The sequence below is a fragment of the Citrus sinensis genome, chromosome 2 (assembly GCF_022201045.2).
Source record: "Citrus sinensis cultivar Valencia sweet orange chromosome 2, DVS_A1.0, whole genome shotgun sequence".
NCBI lineage: Eukaryota > Viridiplantae > Streptophyta > Magnoliopsida > Sapindales > Rutaceae > Citrus > Citrus sinensis.
The window spans coordinates 26,185,622-26,207,161 of NC_068557.1; the positions used below are offsets into that span (position 1 = coordinate 26,185,622).

Consider the following 21,540-nt stretch of genomic DNA (forward strand, 5'->3'; position numbering starts at 1 on the left):
ATCCTATGAGATATAATAATATAATATTATGTTATATATATGAGGAAAATATTATGTGTACTCTTTTGACTTGCAGAATCATCAACAATATCTATGCATGTCCTTGTTTTCAGGCGCGAATTGGAAGAAGAAGAAGAAGAGACCCCCCCTCTCCCCAATGATGATGGGGGCAACCACATGCTTTCCGAACAATGATGCACTCTTAATTCACGATATCGATATGGGTTGGCCTCAAAACAATTATTGATTATTTTGACGAGTGATGTTATTATTTTCTCGTGCAATGATAACATTATCGATCTTCATTTTACAGCTCCAGCATGTATGGGTCCATCACACGGGGACGGGGGAGAGATCATAATATATATATAGCAGGAGTAAAGTTGAAGTTATGAATCCCAACATCCCCAGAATTCAACCAACGTACTTTCCTTTTTTTCTTTTTTTCTCTTCTTTCTGGAAAGTATAGAGTATGGGGGGCGGGCTCTTTATGCGAACAGCAAAAGAAAATTGGTCCCAATACCTAGATTTATTATTATATGTGTGTATTTTCAAATATTCCATCATCTAAATTAAAAAAAAAAAGAAGGATTCAAAGGGTGATTTGGGTCCCCAATGTTGATATTATTCCTATTTGATCGTCGTTATTAAACTCGAAAGATAAAGGTTAATACACAGTTTACTAAGTCAAAGTACACATTTTTGTATGGCTTAGTTAGAATAAGTTGGCTAGGCTAGGCTGGGCTGGCGCTGGCTGCCGCTCTACAAAAAGACTAGAAAATGATGGTCATTTTGCAGCAAAGTTGTAGGTGGAATTTTTTTTTTCTTTTTAATTAAAAATGAAATGTGAAAGGTGTGATTGGACTGCTTTTGTCGATAACTTAAAAACTTTTGTTGATGTTCAAAATTGTATTAATGCATGAGCAAGGAAATTAAAAATTCAAATGATTTTCTGCTTCAAGTTAAAAAACTTAAAAGAGAGATATTACCTGCCATTGCATTTTCAAAATATACTAAACATTGAAGCAACTAATACTGAAACTAATCCTAAATGGAATCAACATATTTTCGATAATCAAGAAAGAGAGAGAGAAGAGGGGGCGAAAAAAAAAAAAAACCCACTCAGTTATAAACTTGGCTAAAAAAGGTGATGGAAATTCTACTAGATATTGGTTTTGATAAAACGATCTGTTGCAGCGCACCTCTTTATGCAAACGTTTGCTTTTGCTTTTCCTTTTATAAAGCAAAAGCTATCCAGAAAATAAATAAATAAAATAAAATAAAAAATACTGAAGCAAAGCAAGCAAGCACCAACGAGCAAACATGACCTTGGATGCTGTTAATGTGGGGGAAGCTTTATCTTTACATTCATTTCATCTTTCATCACTCTCTCTTTATTATCTCTTTGTATATTCGTTGATGGTACTGCATCTATCTGCATGATAATCTTCTCCAATCTAAATAAAGGGGTTGGTTTCTCCAATACCGTCTTTCTCTAAGCCAAAAAAAATAATCTTTCAATGGATGTCGTGAGAGTCATAGTACTTCTCTCTTCTCTACTTCTCGTTCTCTTCTCTTCATCATCCCATTCACTTTCCTCACGTAATCTGTCTCTCAGGGCGCAAGCTTCAATCCTTGTTTCGCTCAAACGAGGGTTTCAGTCGTATGACCCTTCTCTTGAGTCCTGGAATGTATCCAATTTCATGTCTCTCTGTTCTTGGCCAGGCATCAAATGTGATGATATCGCGAATACGTCAGTTGTTTCTCTTGATATATCCAGTTTCAATATCTCCGGTTCTCTTGCACCTGCGATCACTCAACTCCGCAGTCTGGTCTATCTTTCAGTCTCCGATAACGGCTTTTCTGGCGAGCTCCCCAGGGACATGCATAGGCTGACAAGGCTTCAGGTCTTGAATGTGTCGAACAACATGTTCAGTGGAGAATTAAACTGGGATTTCTCTCAGTTGAAAGAGCTTGTGGTGCTGGATGCTTATAACAACGAGTTCAACGGTTCACTGCCATTAGGTCTTTCTCAACTTTCAAAGCTGCAGCATTTGCATTTAGGAGGGAATTATTTCTCCGGGAAAATTCCTCCAAACTATGGTGACTTTGAGCAGCTTTTATATCTCCATCTCGGCGGAAATGATTTGAATGGTATCATACCTGGTGAGCTTGGAAACCTCACTACACTCGAGCAGCTTTTCTTGGGCTATTTCAATGACTTTGATGGCGGAATCCCAGCTGAATTTGGCAAGTTGACCAGTCTTGTTCATCTAGACCTCGCAAACTGCAGCTTGGAGGGTTCGGTACCCCCTGAATTAGGCAATCTAAACAAGCTGGACACCCTGTTCTTGCAAGTAAACGAGCTCACCGGTTCTATTCCTCCTCAACTGGGCAATTTGAGTAGCCTGAGAACTCTTGATCTTTCGAAAAACAGCCTTACCGGAGAAATTCCACTTGAGCTTTCGGGGCTTCGACAGCTCACCCTCTTGCAGCTAAATATCAACAAGTTCCATGGGGAGATTCCCCGTTTCATTGCAGAGCTAGATAATTTGGAAGTTTTACAGCTTTGGCAGAATAATTTCACTGGGCCTATTCCTTCAAAGCTTGGAGCAAACGGTAGGCTGAAAGTACTCGATCTGTCCACAAATAAGCTCACAGGATTAGTCCCTAAATCTCTGTGTTTCGGAAGGCAGCTGTTGATTTTGATTTTGTTCAACAATTTCTTGTTTGGTCCTCTGCCTGCTGATCTTGCTCAGTGTGAAACTCTAGTTAAAGTTCGGATCTGGCAGAATTATTTGACAGGATCCATACCATATGGGCTACTTTATTTGCCAGAGCTCTCACTCTTGGAGCTGCAGAATAATTATCTCACTGGAAGCGTACCGGCAGAAACAGGCAAGGTATTGCCCTCAAAGCTTAGCCGATTGAATCTTTCAAACAATCGGCTAACAGGGCCCCTTCCTACTTCTATTGGAAATTTCTCTAGCCTGCAGATTTTTCTACTCAGTGGGAACAAATTAACAGGAGAGATTCCATCTCAAATTGGGCAGCTTAAAAATGTGCTACATTTGGATATGAGTAGGAACAACTTTTCTGGCATCATTCCTGTCGAGATTGGTCATTGTCTCTTGCTTACTTATTTAGACTTGAGCCAAAACCATCTCTCAGGCCCAATCCCAGTTCAAATTACTCAAATTCACATATTGAATTATCTCAATGTTTCTTGGAACCAATTGAATGCAAGCCTGCCCAAGGAAATGGGAAACATGAAGAGCCTAACTTCAGCTGATTTTTCCCACAATAATTTCTCTGGTGAAATTCCTGAGTTTGGACAATATTCATTCTTTAACTCCACATCCTTTACCGGTAACCCTCACCTCTGTGGATCTTACTTGAATCCATGCAACTATTCATCAACTACCCCGATACACAACCAAAATGGCAACAAGTCTCATGTCCCGGGAAAATATAAGCTTCTTTTTGCTTTGGGACTTTTGTTATGTTCATTAGTATTTGCTGTTTTAGCAATCATCAAGACTCGAAAGTTTCGGAAAAATTCAAATTCATGGAAGCTCACGGCATTCCAGAAGCTCGATTTTGGAAGTGATGACATCCTGGAATGTGTAAAAGACAACAATGTGATAGGCAGAGGTGGAGCTGGAGTTGTGTACAGAGGAGTTATGCCAAATGGAGAGCAAGTAGCTGTGAAGAAATTATTAGGCATAACAAAAGGTTCTTCTCATGACAATGGCCTGTCTGCAGAAATTCGGACACTGGGTAAGATTAGGCACAGAAACATTGTGAGGTTGAAGGCATTTTGCTCCAATAAAGAAACAAATTTACTTGTTTATGAGTACATGCCAAATGGAAGCTTAGGTGAAGTTCTGCATGGCAAGAGAGGGAGTTTTTTGAAGTGGGAAATGAGGCTAAAAATAGCCATTGAAGCTGCCAAAGGCCTGTCTTATTTACACCATGACTGTTCTCCTCTCATAATCCATAGAGATGTCAAGTCAAATAACATTCTACTCAACTCAGATTTTGAGGCTCATGTAGCAGATTTTGGGCTGGCTAAGTACTTGCAAGACACCGGAGCATCAGAATGCATGTCTGCAGTTGCTGGATCTTATGGCTATATTGCTCCAGGTACACTTACTCTTTCGCCTAGATAATTTGAAAGCAATTCCTTAATGCACAGTCCAAAAATTAATGATGCTTGTAGCCACATCATTGTGCTGCGACCAAAAGCAATTGTAGCTAGCATTAAGCTTTTGACTTACGTTAAAAACATGAAATGAGTCTGTCTCCCAAGCTAGGAAAACATTGAATCATTGATTCCAAACATTATCATGTCCAAATATTGAAGAATATACTTTTCCTTTTCTTGGACTAAAGTAGTATCAGCAGAGCCATGTGAAGTCCAAGAAGGGCAAAGGCTCCTCTAACACAGAGGACAATTCACCTTTTACTTTTTCTCTGTTGTCCTACCACAAACAAGGCTTTAGCTAAACCATAAACCCAATTTTCATTCAGATTCAAACCAATAACTAGTGACCTTTTGACCCAAAAACCAGTTATAACAATAAAAAGATACACATGAATCCAAAGCATACATACTCTATCTAACAATGCTGATTAGGATCAAAGGTTTACTTTTACTAAGCCCTAGAAAAAAGATTCTTGTCTATATAGAATACAGCCAAAGGCACAAAGCCACAACCACCTTTTCTTTTTCCTGTTACTTTACCTGGGGAATTGAGTTGATCCTCCCGAGTTCCCCTTTGCCAAAGCATGGTGCATTGCTCATACACACAGCGAGCATTTCATTCAAATCTCACCAGTCAACCACAATGAAATAGTCTCATTTACCCCTTTTGAAGCATATGATACCGTAAACTCAGATAAGATGTGATTTGTCGCACTACTCGAACCAGTATTAATTTATATAATATGACTTAAATTTAGTTAATAATTTGTACTTGTTTTTAAACTTAACAGAGTATGCGTACACATTGAAAGTTGATGAGAAAAGTGATGTGTACAGTTTTGGGGTGGTACTATTAGAGCTGATAACAGGGAGAAGGCCAGTGGGTGATTTTGGGGAAGAAGGGCTAGACATTGTTCAATGGACCAAAATGCAAACAAACTCAAGCAAAGAAGGAGTGGTGAAGATACTTGATCAAAGATTGAGTAATACTCCTCTCAGTGAAGCAATGCAAGTGTTCTTTGTTGCTATGCTATGTGTTCAAGAACACGGCGTGGAGAGACCCACCATGAGAGAAGTTGTTCAAATGCTTGCCCAAGCTCAAAAACCAAATACATTTCAAATGCAATAAGTAATGATCATCAAAATATTCTTAACAAGATCATATTAATCTAGTGGTGCAAATTCTGCAGTGTGACACACAACAGAAGCACTTGATAGCAACCTAATGCTGTAGCTTTTGAGTTTCTTTTTGGTTTTTGTTTTATTGTTTTGTTTTTCTGCCCTTGTTATATGCTGAAAGGAGAGAATTTAAATACAAAACTTGGTGTTGTATTGTTGAGGCAATTAGATTTGAGGGGTGTTACAGTCATTTGCGACACCGAACAGAAAAAACGTACTATAAAGTATAAACCGTAATGGAATGATGGGCACTGGCGGTGGTCTTCAATCTCCATTATTGAGTGATCATTAAATAGTGTGATCGCCATATGATTTGATGTTGCTTTCATTTGCATTGGACTACTAAACCGATGTAAAATAGTTTTCGAGCAAATTTCATGAACACAAAATTTTTGCCACAAGACGTGACTATCAATTATTAAATGTACTACGTTTCAATGGGTTGCTTATATTAATCACCTACAGCCATGTGCCCATGTAAGTCTATGCCTATCAATCTCTCTTTCTCTCTCTGATCACAATTGATGTATTTAGAACACACTTTTTATTCTTCTAAATCTGAACTATTGGTGATCCTCCAAAGCCTTAGTCAATAATTAAAAAAAAATAACACTTAATTAAAAAGAATCTCATGAACTATATTGATTATCACGCATAAATTCCTTCTAATTGATCCCTGAAAGAATTAAGAATAGAGGGTTTGAACCCAAATAAGTAATAAATTGGAATTATTAGTATCTTTTCTTAAGAGTTGTTTTTATATTTTTTATTTAACGACTTAATCTGCTTTAATTTTAATTAGTTAAGTCATTAAGTCTGTCTATTTTTTAATTTAATGAAAATTTTCAGTCATTAACTTATTAAGTCAATTCTTTTTAACTTTTTACGTAATCTAAAAAGCCTGAATGATGTCATTAAAAACTATTCTAAAAAATATCCCTATCTAATTAATCAATTCTAATCCTTACCTAAACAATATTTAATAATTAACATTATTATCCATCGCTATAACTTGTGATAATATATTGGTAGAATGTTATTATTTTTATATTTTTATTTCTTCAAATTAGCATTATTTATCTTCATATTTTTTATGAATATTTTTCATATAAAAACATCATGAATTACAATAAAATTGATGAACATGTACTAATTCAGAATATAAATGGTTGTATTCAATTGAACATGATTTATGTTATGATAATATATTATCTTGTTTGATATGTTTATTATTTAATCATGTTATGATAATTATATTATGTTATTTAATATGTTTACATGTTTATTATTTGTTTAACATTTATAATTTGTAAGAGCACAAATATAAAAATATTAGTTTTTAAAATTTTTAAGTTAAAAAAATAACTTAATATTTATTTTTAACAATTCAAATAAAAAAATAAACATATCATTTAGGATTCAGACATTCACTTATATTAAAGATTTAAACTAAATCAAGTTTCAGACACAAAAAAAAGTGCCACCCTCATACTTTCCTAATCTTTAGATAATTATGCCACTTCGGCCTTGGTCGGAGTGGTGGGCTGCTGCCCTCACAATGGGCTAACGTGCTTATTTGTTTAATATTTCAAAAAATTTCCTCCCCCTCGTGCAATACGAGTGGAGTATGGACATCCCTCTTCTGTAAGAGATTATTTGTCTGGGCATGTACTTCACAAAATTCAATGTAATAATATAAGTCTCAATCATGTATTTCTGATTGTAAATATCAGTGTAATATATCTGCTATAATAGTAGTTGTAAATATCTGTGTAATGCAGTAATATGATGATTAATCAGTATTCAAAAGAAAAAAATCTTTAGATAATTATTTGACACATGTACATTTTTAACTCATGTTTCAATTGTGATTAATAAATAAGTTGATTTTTTTGCATAGCTTACTCACAAATAAAAACCTAATAAACCATATTAAATTAAATTTAGAGAGAGAGAAAAAAAAAGCTTGAAATAGACGAGGGCATTTGTGGTTTTTGGTTCCGTTTGGGCCGTTGTGTCTGCCCGCAAACAGAGACCAAAAGACGCACTGAGCCATTGAACCACTATGCAAAGCAACGACGGAGGTAACGTCTTCAAATCTAGAGGTTCGTGTAATTTGTTACATATTGCTGCACGCCGATTGTTTGAGAAATTTCCGCAGCGAGTTCCCATAACTGATTATATTGTAAATTTTGTGCTCTATTATCTGGGATATCTTGGATGATGCCAGAAACAACTTCGGGGATGCTAGGTCACTTAATGTTTTTTGGATTTTGAAGATTGAAGCTCCATTTCAATTTCACTTCAGTTTATATATTCTGTTTATTTGAGGTAGATAGTACATTTTGCGTCCTCTTATTTTTGAGTTCTCATGTTATAAATGTTTCAATTATTAAGCTTTATTTTTGGTTTTGTTCTTGTTTATGTTCTTTGATTCAGGAAGCGAAGCGTGCCTGATGCTTCCAGAAACTGAGGCCATTGTTAAGCTATTGACAGTATTAACTTCTTTTGGATATATATATTCCTATGCTATATTTACATCCTTAGTTATATCTATAGTTCAAAATTTGTCATGTCAAATATCATTTCAGGTTTTCAAAATGTAATTAGATACTTATATTTCTGTCCAGGTCGAACTTGTCGTTGATCATTACACAATCCACCACTTCTGTCAGGTTCCGAGAAGATGTCCTTAAGAACTGCTCAAATTCGTCTTGTGAGCTCACATCCTGAGGTTTATGAACCATGTGATGATTCATTTGCACTAGTTGATGCTCTCCTAGCAGATCGAATTAACTTGGTAGAGCATCATCCGGTATTGTGTATGGAAGTGGGTTGTGGTAGTGGATATGTTATCACTTCTCTAGCTTTAATGCTTGGGCAAGAAGTTCCTGGCGTCCAATATATTGCCACTGATATCAACCCTTATGCAGTGGAAGTGACCCGTAAGACACTAGAAGCACATAATGTTCATGCAGACTTGATAAACACTGACATTGCATCAGGACTAGAAAAGCGTCTGGCAGGGTTGGTTGATGTAATGGTTGTGAATCCACCATATGTGCCCACTCCTGAAGATGAAGTAGGTCGTGAAGGAATTGCATCTGCTTGGGCTGGAGGGGAGAATGGCCGGGCTGTTATTGATAAGATTTTGCCCATTGCTGACAAACTTTTGTCAAAAAGGGGCTGGTTATACTTGGTCACTCTTACCGCCAATGATCCTTCACAGATATGCCTCCAAATGATGGAGAAGGGTTATGCTGCTAGGATTGTCGTCCAAAGATCAACAGAAGAAGAGAATCTCCACATCATTAAGTTCTGGCATGATTTTGATATTCAAATGGATGCAAAGGATATTGTACCAAACAAAGCAGCTCCTGTAGGGGTAATGGACACGCTGCTTTCACAAGTTCATCGACTATCATTTCGGAGAAGTGCCAGCAGCAATAACAATTGATATATGGATGAGGGAGAAAGCTGTGTACATAAGTTCTGGAGTTTTGATATGGTCTGTCTTCCTGCCCAGTATTCATATGGTTCTTTCAGTCTTGGATAAAAATGCTGGTATTGTGGGAAGCAAATGTGCGATTGTTTTAGTGGATTACTACTTACTGGATTACAATGACCTCAACAGCATTGATTTTGTCACTTAAAGTTTGCTCTAAACTTCTTACATCTCAGTGGAAATATTATTGTTTTAAAGGTTAGTGGTAATTTAACTTCAATCTTAGTTTCTTGCGATTACTGCGTGGGCAAAAGTTTCAATATTATTGTAAATAAAGTCAATATAATTGGTATTCTCATGAGATTTCAGTCGAAAAATTCACCGATAGTTATCCATTATCTCCTTTTAAGGGAGAGATGAAGCAAGCTTGGATGTTTAATTTTCAAACTAGTGGTATTATATTTAACAGCCAACTTCTCATTTATTCTTTTATATGTATGTATGGTTATCAGAACAATTGGCAGTAGTTGATCATATAACCCAAATGTGAGGAAACATATTTAATAGAACACAAAATTGCATGCATACATTACATTCTTTGGCAAAGAAGCTGAAAACAATAAATGTAAATGAAGTTAGGTTCAATAAGGGGTGAATCTGAAGAAGACTGAAATTATAAATTTGCTCAAGGGCTATACACCACTCGGGAATTTACAAAATTACAATGTATAACTTTCGGGAATTTGCAAAAATATGTTTCTTAAACATTCAGCACTGGGACGAACCATTAGAAACTGCACTGCTGACAGACAAGTGGCTCATGTATTAGGTGGGAGCTTCTTAGTCCTTTTCACAGCAGGCTTTGCAAGAGCATCACAAATCTCTTTTTTTCGTTTGGGATTGTTTTTGTTCTTTTTGTTGCTGTTGTCCTTCTCATTGTTGTTGTCATCATTGTTATTATTGTTGTTGCCACCCATGTCCCCAGAACTCCTACTTGCAGCTTTCAGTGATTCTTGTACGAAAACCTTTAACCGCCATAATGTTAATTCACTCTGCATTGATTTTGGAAAATGGTAGAAAATAAAAGGATAGATCTCAGTTGCCTGAAAATTACCGAATAACTTGACAAGAAATGAAAGAAAGGACAGACAATATCAGATGATAAACGAATCCAACATAAAATATGGACCTGAGCATCCATGTCCAGGTCCACTTCTTGAGCAGTTGCATGAAAGCTTGGATTATTCTCAGCAACTATCTCCAGTGCCTTACAAAGATCTTCAGGGGACAATCTGGTGAGAGCTGTCCCAAGATTTTTCTTCTCTTCAGTCGACATTTTTCTGAAACAATGCACACAGTCCACATTGATAAAATGTATGAGCACAACAATCAACTTCAACAGACACAAATAGAGCATGCAAGCAAGCACAACTGCCAAAAAGATTTTCTAAAATTTATGAACACCCATTAAAAGTTTATGGACTCGTTCTGTTTAAACTAGTTCTTTGATAAATGATAGCCACCACTATTTCATTCCAACTTACCACATTACGATCTGAAATGCAATCCAGGACTCTCTCTCTCTCTCTCAAAACCACATTTAAATACAGATTTTACATTTTTAGCAATATGGATACTGGAATATCTGGGATACCAGAGCATTTTGGTTGCCGAAGGTTCTCATTTTCTGCCCCAGATTAAAATACTTAACAGTTAGATCACATAAACAAGGTCTAAAGCTTTCCATTACTCTTTTGAGTCCCTTCATTTTTGTTTCTCCTTCTACACTCATGTACTAGCTCTATGTTATAACAATCATCGAACCATAATTCAAGATCTCAATTGACACTCCTAAACCACACCAGCTACAACTGCCAAAGCGAACTCTCAACCTCAGTCAAAAAGTTTCTTAGTCATAAACGAGAATATAAATGAAGAAAAAGTATATATTTAGATCACATGCAGGTGCTGCAATCTCCATGATATTTGGATCAGTACAATTTGACTGTAAAAGTTGCAGTAAAATAGGGTTGCTATACCAACCTGCACTTCTGAATCACTGTTTCTCTGAGGTTCTCGAGTTGCATATCAACTTCATTAAGCTGAGAACAGTTCAGATATACATTGTTACAGACACGCATCAAAACATACCCTGACGTACAACTAACTTGTAGCTAGAACATGTATGGTAAAAATAGATGCATGCAGCTAGCTAGAACATATATGATAAAAAAATAGATGCATGTCAAAGACATCTTAAGGAGGAAAACAGATTAAATTCATGTTGTTCAAGGCCAAAAGTTTCACAAGAAAATATTTTAATTCAAGTTCAACAGTTAGTTCATACAATCTTAAGACGCTGACTTTCAAATAATAAATTTGTTTTATGCAATTTAAAAGGCATATTGAATGGAATGTCATACTTCACTTCTTAATTCCTTAGCTTTGTTCGTCTGGACAGCCTCCTGAGTGAGTTGCATATCAAGTTGTGCCTTCGCTTCCTCCTCCTCTTGTCTTTTCTCCTGTAAGTACAAGTATGGAAGCCATCACAAGCTGCTAAAATTTAGAAACAGAAAGCATGGAAGTTTCCCTAGCTAAAGGACTGTTACCAGACATCAAAAAAGTCCTTGTTTAAGTCAATTTGACAAAGGAAATTTCATATTGGAGAATTGACTAACCTCTTCCATTACTTTAGGCAAAAGCTGCAGCCACTTTTCTTCAAATTTTTCCAACAGTGATTTTGCCATTACATGGACATCATCTCTTTCGTCATTGTATTTCATTGCATTCTTAAATACCAATCTAACATCAGCATATATCTCCCTCACATTCCTGTACCCAGTACCATCCTTACCATCCATCTTATTCTTTATTGTACTAAAGTCCATGGGCTTCTCAATAACCTGGTATATGAAACATAAACATATTAATTGACATCATATATAAAAAAGGGGAAAGAAAAGATTAAACATGGATCCAACATGAGTAAAAGGTAGCTGCAAGGCTATCAATGAGAGATCCACTAATCAATGCTGAATTCTACAACCAGACACAAATTCAAGATGCGGATACCACTTCAATCGTCTTCATTTAGTTTTCATCTAAAAGAATTAAAAATAGTAAACTAGCACCAAGTCTTTCCAACGAATCACTTAAAATTTTCAAAATTTTCGAGGGACAACAATTGATAGTTGGGTGCAAATGAAAACAACATAAAATAATAAGAATCGGAATAAATCATCATTAGACGAATTAGGCCAAGGATTAGGATACATTCTGGGTCAACTGATGACCATACAGAAAGACAATCAGAAAGCTAAGGAAGCAATATGCCTAACCTCATAGTAGTCATGCAAACCAAGACCTTCAACATCAACAGGATGCATAAAAGGCCATGCCCACTTGTGCTGAGTGATCTGTGACATTAAAGAATGGGGAATAACCGTGAGATATGATTGCATAGCCATTTGAACCCAAAGCATATCATAAATGAAGAATACTACCCACAAGTATAATTCTTAGTTAGCAAGTAAGATTTATTTGAAGAAAACACTAATTTAAATTTTTCTGAAAAAAATTTAGTTGACCTCAACTTTTGAAATATGTATCAAAACTGACTCAAAAGCATACATAAGTAGTTAAAAAACTAAAAAACAATGACCAAAACTCACAAAGCTTCGTGCTTGCCTGACGAAAAATTGCAGCAAACTGGCGCTTAAGTTCTTGCATCCTCCTTCCAGCAGCTTCTTCCCTATGAAATGCATCTTGCTGCTGCTTCTCAATGCTAGCAACATGTCTATCCTTCAATTTTTCCTTTGCAATTGAGATACTTTTCGAAGTGTTTGGTTGATTATTATCCTTAGTCAGGTAGAACTGCTCAACATCATTCAGTTTTTGCTCAAGCTGGAAAGAAAACATTAATGTCAAGATGAATAGATACTAGCAAATAAGAAGTTTACAGAAGCTTAATCAAAAGTCAACAAGCCAAACAATGAAAAGCTGCATTCACAAACACAGCTATATCTCTAGACAAATCAATTCTGCCAAAAGCATGATTAGGATCCCAATGCCAAATTTATTCATATCAATTAAATATAGACTTTGATTCACCATTTCATCTAGCATAGGGCAAACCCAAAATGGTAGACACAGAATAGTTAAGGGTTTGATACAAACATTAGAACTGTTAGGAAAAAATGTCATTGTAGGATTAAAACCAAACACAAATATAACTTATAACATACAGCAAAAGGAAAATGTTATCTTTTACAAAAATGTAAGTCGCTAATAGTTTTTATGCCGTCAAAGAGTGTCACCTGAGTAACTTTCTGCAATATATCATCAATAGTTTTGTTTAAACCCTCCACTTCTACAGTGTCACCTTCAGCCTTTCCTAGCCCCACGTTTCCCAGGTCCTGATTCAATCCACTCATTGGTTCCATCTGATATGAGAAAAAGGGTTTAATAATCACCAAGAATCATAGTCATTAAAGCGGAATGCAACAATGAAAGCAAGAAATAAAGACCAAAAATAAAAGAATTGCAGAGCATAAATGAGACTCCATAAACGTGAAATAAGTCAGCAAAAACAGTAAGGAGACCATTGACCTAAGAGTTTTTCTTCAACACATTCAAATAAGAACTCAGAATTTCACAACCAGTGCCAGTTAAAGATTCCACCTTTTAAACGAATTTTTCAGTTAGCATCAAATCAAGTCCCAAAATGCATTTATTTCAGAAATAGTCTTGAAAAATTAAAGTTCCCTTTCTTCTATTTTGATGAAAACTGAAAAAAAAAATTGCTACAAAATTGAAATTGTATCTATTAGAACAAACAAAAAATAATAATGCAAAAGTGTGACACCAAATAATTAGAAAAAAATAGATGAACCCTAAACCCTTTTCTTCAGTTACCTTACCAGCAACAACAGAGTGATAGCAGAAGAATCACGTTTACATGGTCGGTGAAAATTGAAAAGAGCAACCAAAATTTTCTGCGAGGCTCCGTTTATTTTGAGCTAAGCTCTACGTTTGTAAACTTCTTTGGGCTCAGTTTCTTACCCAGATGTCTCATCTGGGCCTGTGTCCCGTTTTGGACGGCCCAGTTTCTGATTTCATCAAATTGTAAGAGAGCATAGTAAAATGAATTTCATGTATTTTTATGTCATTTATTTATTTATTTTTATGGTGGCCATTGGTAGGGATGGCAATAGATTGGATTTGATCCAAGATCCACGTGATCCAAATCCAATCGGATCGGATTTGGGTCGGTTTAAAATGAATTTGGATCGGATTTGGATATTGACGTGCGGATCTAAGACGAATCTGGAGCAGATCTGGATCTATCCTAATATCTAAATCCATATCCATATCCACCCATCTTTTTATTTTATTTTATTTTAAAAGTCTCTTAACAATTGTAGAATTATAATGATAATAAATTTTATTCATAGCATATTAGTGGTATTTACTATACATTTAAACTCTTAAAACTTAAAAGTTAGTTTTGTAAATTTAAAGGTCAGTCAGCCCCAAACCATGTATCTGCAATATTCAAATTGCAAGTCAAGTAATACAACTTGGCAATTTATTTTACTATATTGGCAAAATAATTTTTAAGGAATATAGTTATTCATATATTTAGTCAAATAGGGCCATAATAAAAATAATAAAACACTGAATATAAATCATATTTTATTTATATGTCATTATCTAATGTTGTAGGAATGAGGGTGGGTGGGTGTGGATATTAGAATGATGGAGACAATAGAATATTAGATTGATCTTACTCCTGCAATTACTTTTGAAAAATATTTTATTATCTTTCTTATTTGTTGTTTTGGTGCAAAAGTATAAACTACAATATTTATTATATTTTGAGATAAATTATATAATTTATTTGTTATCAAAACATTTTAGCATTCAATTTTCATTCTAAAAATTTATTATTTTTTTATTGCTGAGTTTTAGAATTCATGACGGATTTAGAGTATATTTGGATTTAAATTTTTTTTTTTCGGATTTGGAGCAGATATAGATATTTATTTCTTTTTTGGATCTGGATATGGAGCGAAAAATATGAATTTATGACGGATCTGGAGCAGATACGGATCTTAATTTTTATTATGGGTCTGGATCTAGAGCAGAGTAGATCCAACCCATATATGCCCCATTGTCATCCCTAGCCATTGGCCTGTCCTGTGCTGTGTAAGTCACAATAAACAAGAAATGGAAAATTATTATTTTATAGCTGTTCGATGATTACTTTTCTTCTTGCAGATAGGATTTTGAAAATTTATAATTAGGATGTTGCTTGATTTAAAAGTTTAAATTATTAGGTAATAGATAAGATATTGAAATTAAAAAAAGATACTAACGGATCACATTATATGAAACGTGGATTTAAGAGATTGAAATAAACATTTGAGAAAAAGATGGGTTTCAAATAAAAAATAAAATCAATAGGGACATATTCTAGAAATGAAGTACCTAATAATTTTTTTTTATTAAAAAACATTAATTTTAACAATGACTTTCTTTATAAAAAAAAAATCCAAATTAGCGTTTGCATCATATATATGAGCATGGAGTTACAGGTTTTTCCATCTATGTGCATGTATAGTTGCACACCAAAGACCAAAAGTAGTATCATAATTGGTCGTTACTAATTGTTTATCAACAATCTTAGTGATGGAATTTAGCTTCAGAAAAAAAAAACAAGTACTAGTAGGCTATTGAGAGGAAAAATAATGAGAAAAAATTTCCATTCATGAGGATAAGAGAAACCAACAAAAGAAGAACGAATGACAAGGAAAATTTCAAGCACAAGAGAAGAAAAATCTTTGAGCCTCTTCATTGCATAATTATTATTATATCGTTTTAGTTCTTCAATGTAAAGGTAAACAAATAATCATCCCTGTAAAACACAAGTATTATTTATTTTTTGCGTTATTAGTCACATTTAATTCTTTCCCTCACCAACCCATTTATATAAATGAAGCACACAAGTGTAGGTCAAGAGAGCACATTACACACTTATAAATTAAATAGCGAGAAAGAGGGAGCTTGGAATTATTAATTATAAACAAATAACTTCTCATCATCAATATTCTTTTTTCTTTTTTTTTTTGCCTATCTCTTTTTAAATGATCTCCATGAGGAAAACACATACAATCAAATCAATGAAAGCAACTAAAGCGTTAAGGGTATCTCCACCCACCACATTAATCCCTGTATTGTAAAAATTAAATATTACAAATAATAATAATTCACAAATACAAAAAATAATAATAATAAAGAAAGTAAAAATAAAGACTGTAAAACAAAATAATACAAGGGAAAAAAAAACAAGTAGGTGATATACATGCGCATATAGAGGAAAAAGAAAGAATAACAAATCATGTTTTGCATTTTACAAGACTTTTACGTACACAAAATATTAACATTATTACTTCACTTTCACTTGATGAATATGAAATATATATCTATGTATATATGGATATGAATTTGTCTTGTCAGTTGATGCATGTTCTCAAGGCTTTGGTGGCTCTGCAGCAGCTGGTTGGTCCTCCTTGGCGGCGGCAGGAAGAGGCTCAGTTGGGGCTGGGGCGGCGGCGGCTTCTGCCGGCTCAGTTTTCTCAGGGCCGGCGGGGGCCTCTTCTTTCTTCTCTTCCTCAACAACTACGTCGTCCTTCTCTGTGACTGCGGCGGTACTACTACTTGTTGTCTCTTGTTCTGGTTTTGTTTCTTCTCCTGCTGCGGCGGTTGCTGGCTCTGCTGCTTTTTCTTCAGTAACAATAAACGTTGAGACCTTCTCAAATATGAAGAAAACTGGCCCCGGAACAGAGGCTGCCCCAAACTTTGACGATGCTTCACTTACTGCTTTTGATCCTGGAAACTCTGTATATACACATACATGCATACAGACATATATATTAATAAAAATCTCTTGTGATTTTAACACATGACGTTAACTTTAATTAATACCATATGTGATAGAATTATTTTACCGATTTTAACGAGTTCTTCAAGTAACTTGTGCACAGCAGTGGAGTGCTTCTTAAGTCCATCCTCCTTGCGATCCTTGACCAGGGTCTGTATTTTCATTTAAACGCCAAAGCCAAAGCCAAAAAAAAGAAGGTTAAATTAATAAATAAAAACTTGCATGAATTGGATCTTTTTAATTCTCTCTGACTTTTGTAGCTATAACAGATTTGGTATGTTCATTCATGTAGAGACCTTGATTTCAGCTGAAGAAGCTTCATAGATTTCGACCACTTTAGGTTGGAGCTCAGGCTTCTTCTCTTCAAACTCTTTATTGATTTCTTCCTACAAACGCGCATATATAGCAAGCTCAACATAATTGTTAATTAAACAACAAGCAAAATAAATTAAAAAAAAGGACACATATGTACATATACATAAAGACAACCTTTGAATCATCAAAGGACTTGCAAGCCTCAGCAGCAGCAGCTTTCTTGGTTCCGTTTTTCTCGAAAACTTTCTTGATCCTTGGGAGGACCTTGGATTTCCAGTACCCCATCTTTCTTCTTTTTTCCAATCAAATGAGTCCCTCTGAAAGAAAAATCTAATCAACAAGCAAACAGCTAAATAAAATTTGTGGGGACCAAATCAAATTAATAAAAATTGAAATAATTAAAAAGAGAGAAACCTGAGTTGAGTTGGTGGCTTGGTGCAGCAAGCAGAAGTTTGCTAAAAGAATCTGAATAGCTATGCACTCACTTCTTTTAACTCTCCTTCCTCTGGCTGTCTGTCTCCCCAAGGCTTCAATAAAAGTCTACCTCAATGCAACTGTTTTGAGCCAACCGTGTGTCCCTCCTAATTTTATGACCGTGGCATCATCGTATACACATTCAATACCCATTTTCTTTTTTCTTTTTTCTTTTTTTTTATTAAAAAAACCCTTTTGTTTCCTAATTATTTTCCAAATATACCCTTTTGAGTTTTATATATCCAATTTTATGCCCGCCTTGCAATTTTTTCTTTTTTTTAGTAACTCCCTCTCAATTTAAAATTAGAGAATTTTACGCATAACTTTTTTGTTTAAAAAAATTCTCATGTTAGCCAACTCTCCCATTAATTTATTTGTTATACTTGAATTGACAATGATTTCGAACAATTAAGTGATTATTCAGTAATTTTTTTTAAAACAAGTTTAAAAAGAAAAAAAAAAAGAAAAAGAAACGTATTCAATTTGGTGTTTAATGTAATTTGGAAACTTCTTTTTTTTTTTTTTGAAGTATCATTTTAAAAAATAATTTTCATAAAAAAAACAATTATTAAAAACAATATTATAAATGCCCCCGATAGGCTTGAAATAAGTGTAAAATTCCAGGGGTAAAATGGGGAGTGTGGAGAGCTGGCAATCACTTCAATCAAAGGTGGCAGAATTATCATAAAGTGGGGCCAGTTTCAATAGGTTTCTAATACTGATGTTGATCTGTTCTCACATGGCTTCGCTGGAGCAATTTTTCACAATCAAAGCCGTCAATTGACTAATAATTCTATTTTCAATTTTTTCAAAAATAATAAAATATTCCCCTATGTTATCCTAAATTTTGAAAATTCTATTACATGCTAGAACGTAGTTGCCAAATTTTCGATCTTTTCAATAGCTTATGCACTTGAAAAAAATAATAATTGTTTCAGGGAAATACTTCGACGAGACCAGACGTGATGAGCAGATATTGGGTAGTAGAGTTCTGCGAACAGGTGTGTTCTGTAAGAGCCTGGTAGCAGAGGAGCAGCAGCAAGAATATTTTGCTTGTCCACGAATATGCCATTCATGAGGATGAACTCCCGTTAGAGGCATAAGGCCATTCCTGCTAGGAGTCGAGGCGAGGAGACCCGGTCAACGACAGTTGGCAAGACGTACATTCCTATTCGAGAATCAAGGCACGAAGTCCATCTCCATTCGCCCACAATGACTACAATGGGGCATCCACATCCGAGGGTGGGGAGAATAATGGGCGTGGACTACGGAAGATCGGGATTCAGAGGAAGCCTATAAAAAGGTAGCCAGCGAAGGTAAAAGGGTTAGACTTTTTGCTATTAGAACTAAGAAAAGAAAGTTCCGAGAATTGAGATTAAAAAGAAGCCATAAGATTCGTGGCAAACATTCCCAGAACCCCTATTTCTGACTTGAGCGTCGGAGGGTTTGCGCCGGGAAAACAACCGGCGTACTCTGACCTGTCTGTGTGCGCAGGAACCTCTGGAGAAGAAGCTTTACGAGGAGAGATCCTGGTCGTGGTGAAGTTGATCGAGCAGAGACCCTGGTCGTAGAACGAGGACAACCAGAATCTCGCATCAACAATAATAATAATCATAAGAGAAGCAGAAAAAAAAAAATCCTAAGTAGTATCCTTAGATTGAGATAAAATTTCTGGTCCTACATACACGACATAAGACGCTCTTAACATTTTTCATAATATTCATGCAACAAGATATCATATCGCTAGCTTGCATGCACGTGGAGTGCTTAATAAGTATTTTGAATTTAAGCAAAAACAGAGTAAGAAGACAATAAAAATGGATTAATGACTATTTATCAAATCAAAATCAAAATTATTCATTTGGGTATCTTGAGTTAACAAAGTTTGGACTATTATCGGGTTTGGTTTTTTGGTTTTTTTTTTTGTTTTGTTTTGACCATGAGGTATCCTGGGGAGGGCCCCAACTGTGGGAGGCACCTTTAAGCCCGTACCACAACCCAGACTATAAGTCCCCGCTCGAACTGAGAGGCACATGTTCTCCCAACAAAGGCGACTTCCCTGCGACTCGAACTGGGGAGCAAACTCAGTCAAACCACACAAGGGGACTCCATTGCCAGTGGAGCCAACACTTTGTTGGTGTTTTTGGGTTATTATATTACTTGCTTGTTGACGATACCTTCAATTATGATCGACAATAACGCATGGTTTTTATAAATTGGAAACGTATGTGCTTCTTCTTCCTTTTTTTTTTTTTTCTTCTGTGAATGCATATGGAATTTTATTAAAAAAAAAAAAAAAGGAAAAAGAAACAAGACTACAGATTTGTCGCGATATTTGAGAAGATCCAAGAATCTTCATGCAGATTTTTGTGTGGGGAAAAAAAAAAAATTGTTAACACATCCCATTAACTATAGCAGGAGCAAGTGATGCCCATGTATCGTGTTTGTTGTATGATAAATTCTTCAGGTGTTAACAGTGAAAAGACAAAAATTTAATTGTATTGGAAGAATGGGTGTCGACTGTCGACATTAATTCTGGCTACTTGGTCGATTTTATGACCATGACCGTTTATATATTTTTATGAGCTTCTTATCTGGCAAGTGATGAATTTCTTTTTTCTGTTCTTCTTTGGTGGGAAAGTTGAATTTAATGGTTACGAAACCTAGAAGAAATAATAACTACAAAAAAAAAAAAAAAAAAAACCCTGCTTTCAAAGATGCCTCATTATCCACAACCAAAGATATATATATATAATTGGTGAATTCGAATTGTTTGTGTTGACTCAAATTATTATTGATCACACGCTTTCCTTCAACACATGCCTTCTAGATATTTCTTGATATTGGCTTTAAGATACTAAATCAAAACTCATTAGATGAGAAAGCATAATCCAAAACCTTGACAATCTTTTTGAGAATCTTGTATTGATATTTTTGTTTTTTGTTTTTTCTCTCTCACCATCTCTCTTTTAAATGGGGAGTAAAGTTGAGATTATTTGAACCTATCAATTTTCTCTTTACATCATATTTTTAATTAAGAATTTTATTATCAAAATAATTCTAACAGAATTACTTATAATTAACCCTTTCTTCTCTTTTCATTCTTAAATCTTCAATTCTCATTAATTTATTTACATATTTTATTTTATGGGTAAATAATTGGTTTTGTTATCATAAAGTAAAATCCATCGACAAACTTTTACCAACCATGAAATAGAGATTATGATTTAATAAAAAAGGTAAAAAAAAAATTCAAAAGACAGTGAATTTGAAAGTTTAGTTTGTAAAATGTGAGGATAGAGAGAAACTTTGCAATTGTGAGGAGAGAGAGAAAGAGATCAGTGAAAGGTGAATTTGAGATTTTTAAATTTTAAATCATAAATAATAAATGTATTTTCTAAAATGAGTTAAGAGATAAATTTGGTGAGTTCAAATAGTTCTACTTATTTTGTAAACGGGAAAAAATAAAAATTATTATTTAACCTTAAGAAAGCTTTTAATTAATTTGTTGGAGATCATAAATTTCATAAAATGACAATTTTTAAAATACATAAAAGAAACTGTACTTATTTTCCCATGTATGAAATAATATTAGAAGTCTTGACTGATAAAGGAATTAATAGAGTAGAAGATATTTATAATAGGATATCAGGTATTAGACAACACCTTCTTTGATTCAGTCATTTAGGTTCACAATGTCAAGTATTAAATTAACAACAGTACTTATTATATTTAAATAAATTTTACAGTATCGAGTATTAAATTAACATTAAGATTTAAAATTAGCACTCTATTAAATCTTATTTTTAACTAAAACAATTACGACAAGATTCTACAATGGATATTTCAAAATTGAGTTGCCAATCTTGACAATATTCACTTTGCTTTAAAATAAAGGCCTTTATGGATTAACAAATAAAAAAAATTATAAAAAATTTAAAAAAAAACTGTGGGTAGTTTCAAATAAAAGTGCATATT

The 21,540-nt window shown here is 34.6% G+C and overlaps 4 protein-coding genes across 17 annotated transcripts; 2 read left to right on the forward strand and 2 right to left on the reverse strand.

Annotated features, from left to right (window-relative positions):
• The first annotated feature begins 1,181 nt into the window (after positions 1–1,181).
• Positions 1,182–5,658, forward strand: LOC102618381 (leucine-rich repeat receptor-like serine/threonine-protein kinase BAM3). Of its 2 annotated transcripts, none has more exons than XM_006468550.4 (2): positions 1,182–4,146; positions 5,045–5,207. In XM_006468550.4, exons 1-2 carry the CDS (start codon positions 1,521–1,523, stop codon positions 5,062–5,064), a joined length of 2,646 nt encoding a protein of 881 aa, XP_006468613.2. In that variant the 5' UTR covers positions 1,182–1,520; the 3' UTR covers positions 5,065–5,207. The 2 variants fall into 2 exon arrangements, with proteins under 2 accessions (XP_006468613.2, XP_006468612.2); XM_006468549.4 differs by having other exon boundaries at positions 1,193–4,146; positions 4,999–5,658.
• A 1,650-nt stretch (positions 5,659–7,308) lies between these two features.
• LOC102617336 (uncharacterized) lies at positions 7,309–9,192 on the forward strand. Of its 8 annotated transcripts, none has more exons than XM_006468546.4 (4): positions 7,309–7,491; positions 7,617–7,717; positions 7,826–7,881; positions 8,017–9,192. In XM_006468546.4, exon 4 carries the CDS (start codon positions 8,073–8,075, stop codon positions 8,841–8,843), a length of 771 nt encoding a protein of 256 aa, XP_006468609.2. In that variant the 5' UTR covers positions 7,309–7,491; positions 7,617–7,717; positions 7,826–7,881; positions 8,017–8,072; the 3' UTR covers positions 8,844–9,192. The 8 variants fall into 8 exon arrangements, with proteins under 8 accessions (XP_006468609.2, XP_015382652.2, XP_024950313.2 ...); XM_015527166.3 differs by having other exon boundaries at positions 7,826–7,866; XM_025094545.2 differs by having other exon boundaries at positions 7,309–7,470.
• A 291-nt stretch (positions 9,193–9,483) lies between these two features.
• Positions 9,484–13,909, reverse strand: LOC102616636 (transcription factor GTE1). 5 transcript variants are annotated; one of them, XM_025094543.2, is made up of 9 exons: positions 13,751–13,909; positions 13,148–13,273; positions 12,519–12,734; positions 12,170–12,247; positions 11,510–11,734; positions 11,255–11,353; positions 10,875–10,933; positions 10,021–10,171; positions 9,484–9,856 (listed from the first exon to the last, which is right to left on the reverse strand). In XM_025094543.2, the coding sequence occupies exons 2-9, from the start codon at positions 13,271–13,273 to the stop codon at positions 9,650–9,652; spliced, it is 1,161 nt and encodes a 386-aa protein (XP_024950311.1). In that variant the 5' UTR covers positions 13,751–13,909; the 3' UTR covers positions 9,484–9,649. The 5 variants fall into 5 exon arrangements, with proteins under 5 accessions (XP_024950311.1, XP_024950308.1, XP_024950312.1 ...); XM_025094540.2 differs by having other exon boundaries at positions 9,946–10,171; XM_025094544.2 differs by having other exon boundaries at positions 9,946–10,171; positions 12,503–12,734.
• Positions 13,910–16,023: 2,114 nt separating this feature from the next.
• LOC102616151 (plasma membrane-associated cation-binding protein 1) lies at positions 16,024–17,670 on the reverse strand. Of its 2 annotated transcripts, none has more exons than XM_006468540.4 (5): positions 17,503–17,670; positions 17,263–17,405; positions 17,070–17,159; positions 16,841–16,925; positions 16,024–16,730 (listed from the first exon to the last, which is right to left on the reverse strand). In XM_006468540.4, the coding sequence occupies exons 2-5, from the start codon at positions 17,371–17,373 to the stop codon at positions 16,363–16,365; spliced, it is 654 nt and encodes a 217-aa protein (XP_006468603.1). In that variant the 5' UTR covers positions 17,374–17,405; positions 17,503–17,670; the 3' UTR covers positions 16,024–16,362. The 2 variants fall into 2 exon arrangements, with proteins under 2 accessions (XP_006468603.1, XP_006468602.1); XM_006468539.4 differs by having other exon boundaries at positions 17,263–17,418.
• Between the last annotated feature and the right edge of the window lie 3,870 nt (positions 17,671–21,540).

What these genes read in the sequence shown, in the direction of transcription:
- LOC102618381 (XM_006468549.4), top strand. Translation starts at nt 1,521, where the DNA reads ATGGATGTCGTGAGAGTCATAGTACTTCTCTCTTCTCTACTTCTCGTT. An exon ending in TTATGGCTATATTGCTCCAG is followed by an intron (nt 4,147 to 4,998) that starts GTACACTTACTC and finishes TAAACTTAACAG; the next exon opens with AGTATGCGTACACATTGAAA.
- LOC102617336 (XM_006468546.4), top strand. Translation starts at nt 8,073, where the DNA reads ATGTCCTTAAGAACTGCTCAAATTCGTCTTGTGAGCTCACATCCTGAG.
- LOC102616636 (XM_025094540.2), bottom strand. Translation starts at nt 13,273, where the DNA reads ATGGAACCAATGAGTGGATTGAATCAGGACCTGGGAAACGTGGGGCTA. An exon ending in TATTGCAGAAAGTTACTCAG is followed by an intron (nt 12,735 to 13,147) that starts GTGACACTCTTT and finishes TTTTCTTTCCAG; the next exon opens with CTTGAGCAAAAACTGAATGA. An exon ending in TGCCTAAAGTAATGGAAGAG is followed by an intron (nt 11,354 to 11,509) that starts GTTAGTCAATTC and finishes TTGTACTTACAG; the next exon opens with GAGAAAAGACAAGAGGAGGA.
- LOC102616151 (XM_006468540.4), bottom strand. Translation starts at nt 17,373, where the DNA reads ATGGGGTACTGGAAATCCAAGGTCCTCCCAAGGATCAAGAAAGTTTTC. An exon ending in CTTCTTCAGCTGAAATCAAG is followed by an intron (nt 16,926 to 17,069) that starts GTCTCTACATGA and finishes ATGAAAATACAG; the next exon opens with ACCCTGGTCAAGGATCGCAA. An exon ending in TGAAGAACTCGTTAAAATCG is followed by an intron (nt 16,731 to 16,840) that starts GTAAAATAATTC and finishes GTGTATATACAG; the next exon opens with AGTTTCCAGGATCAAAAGCA.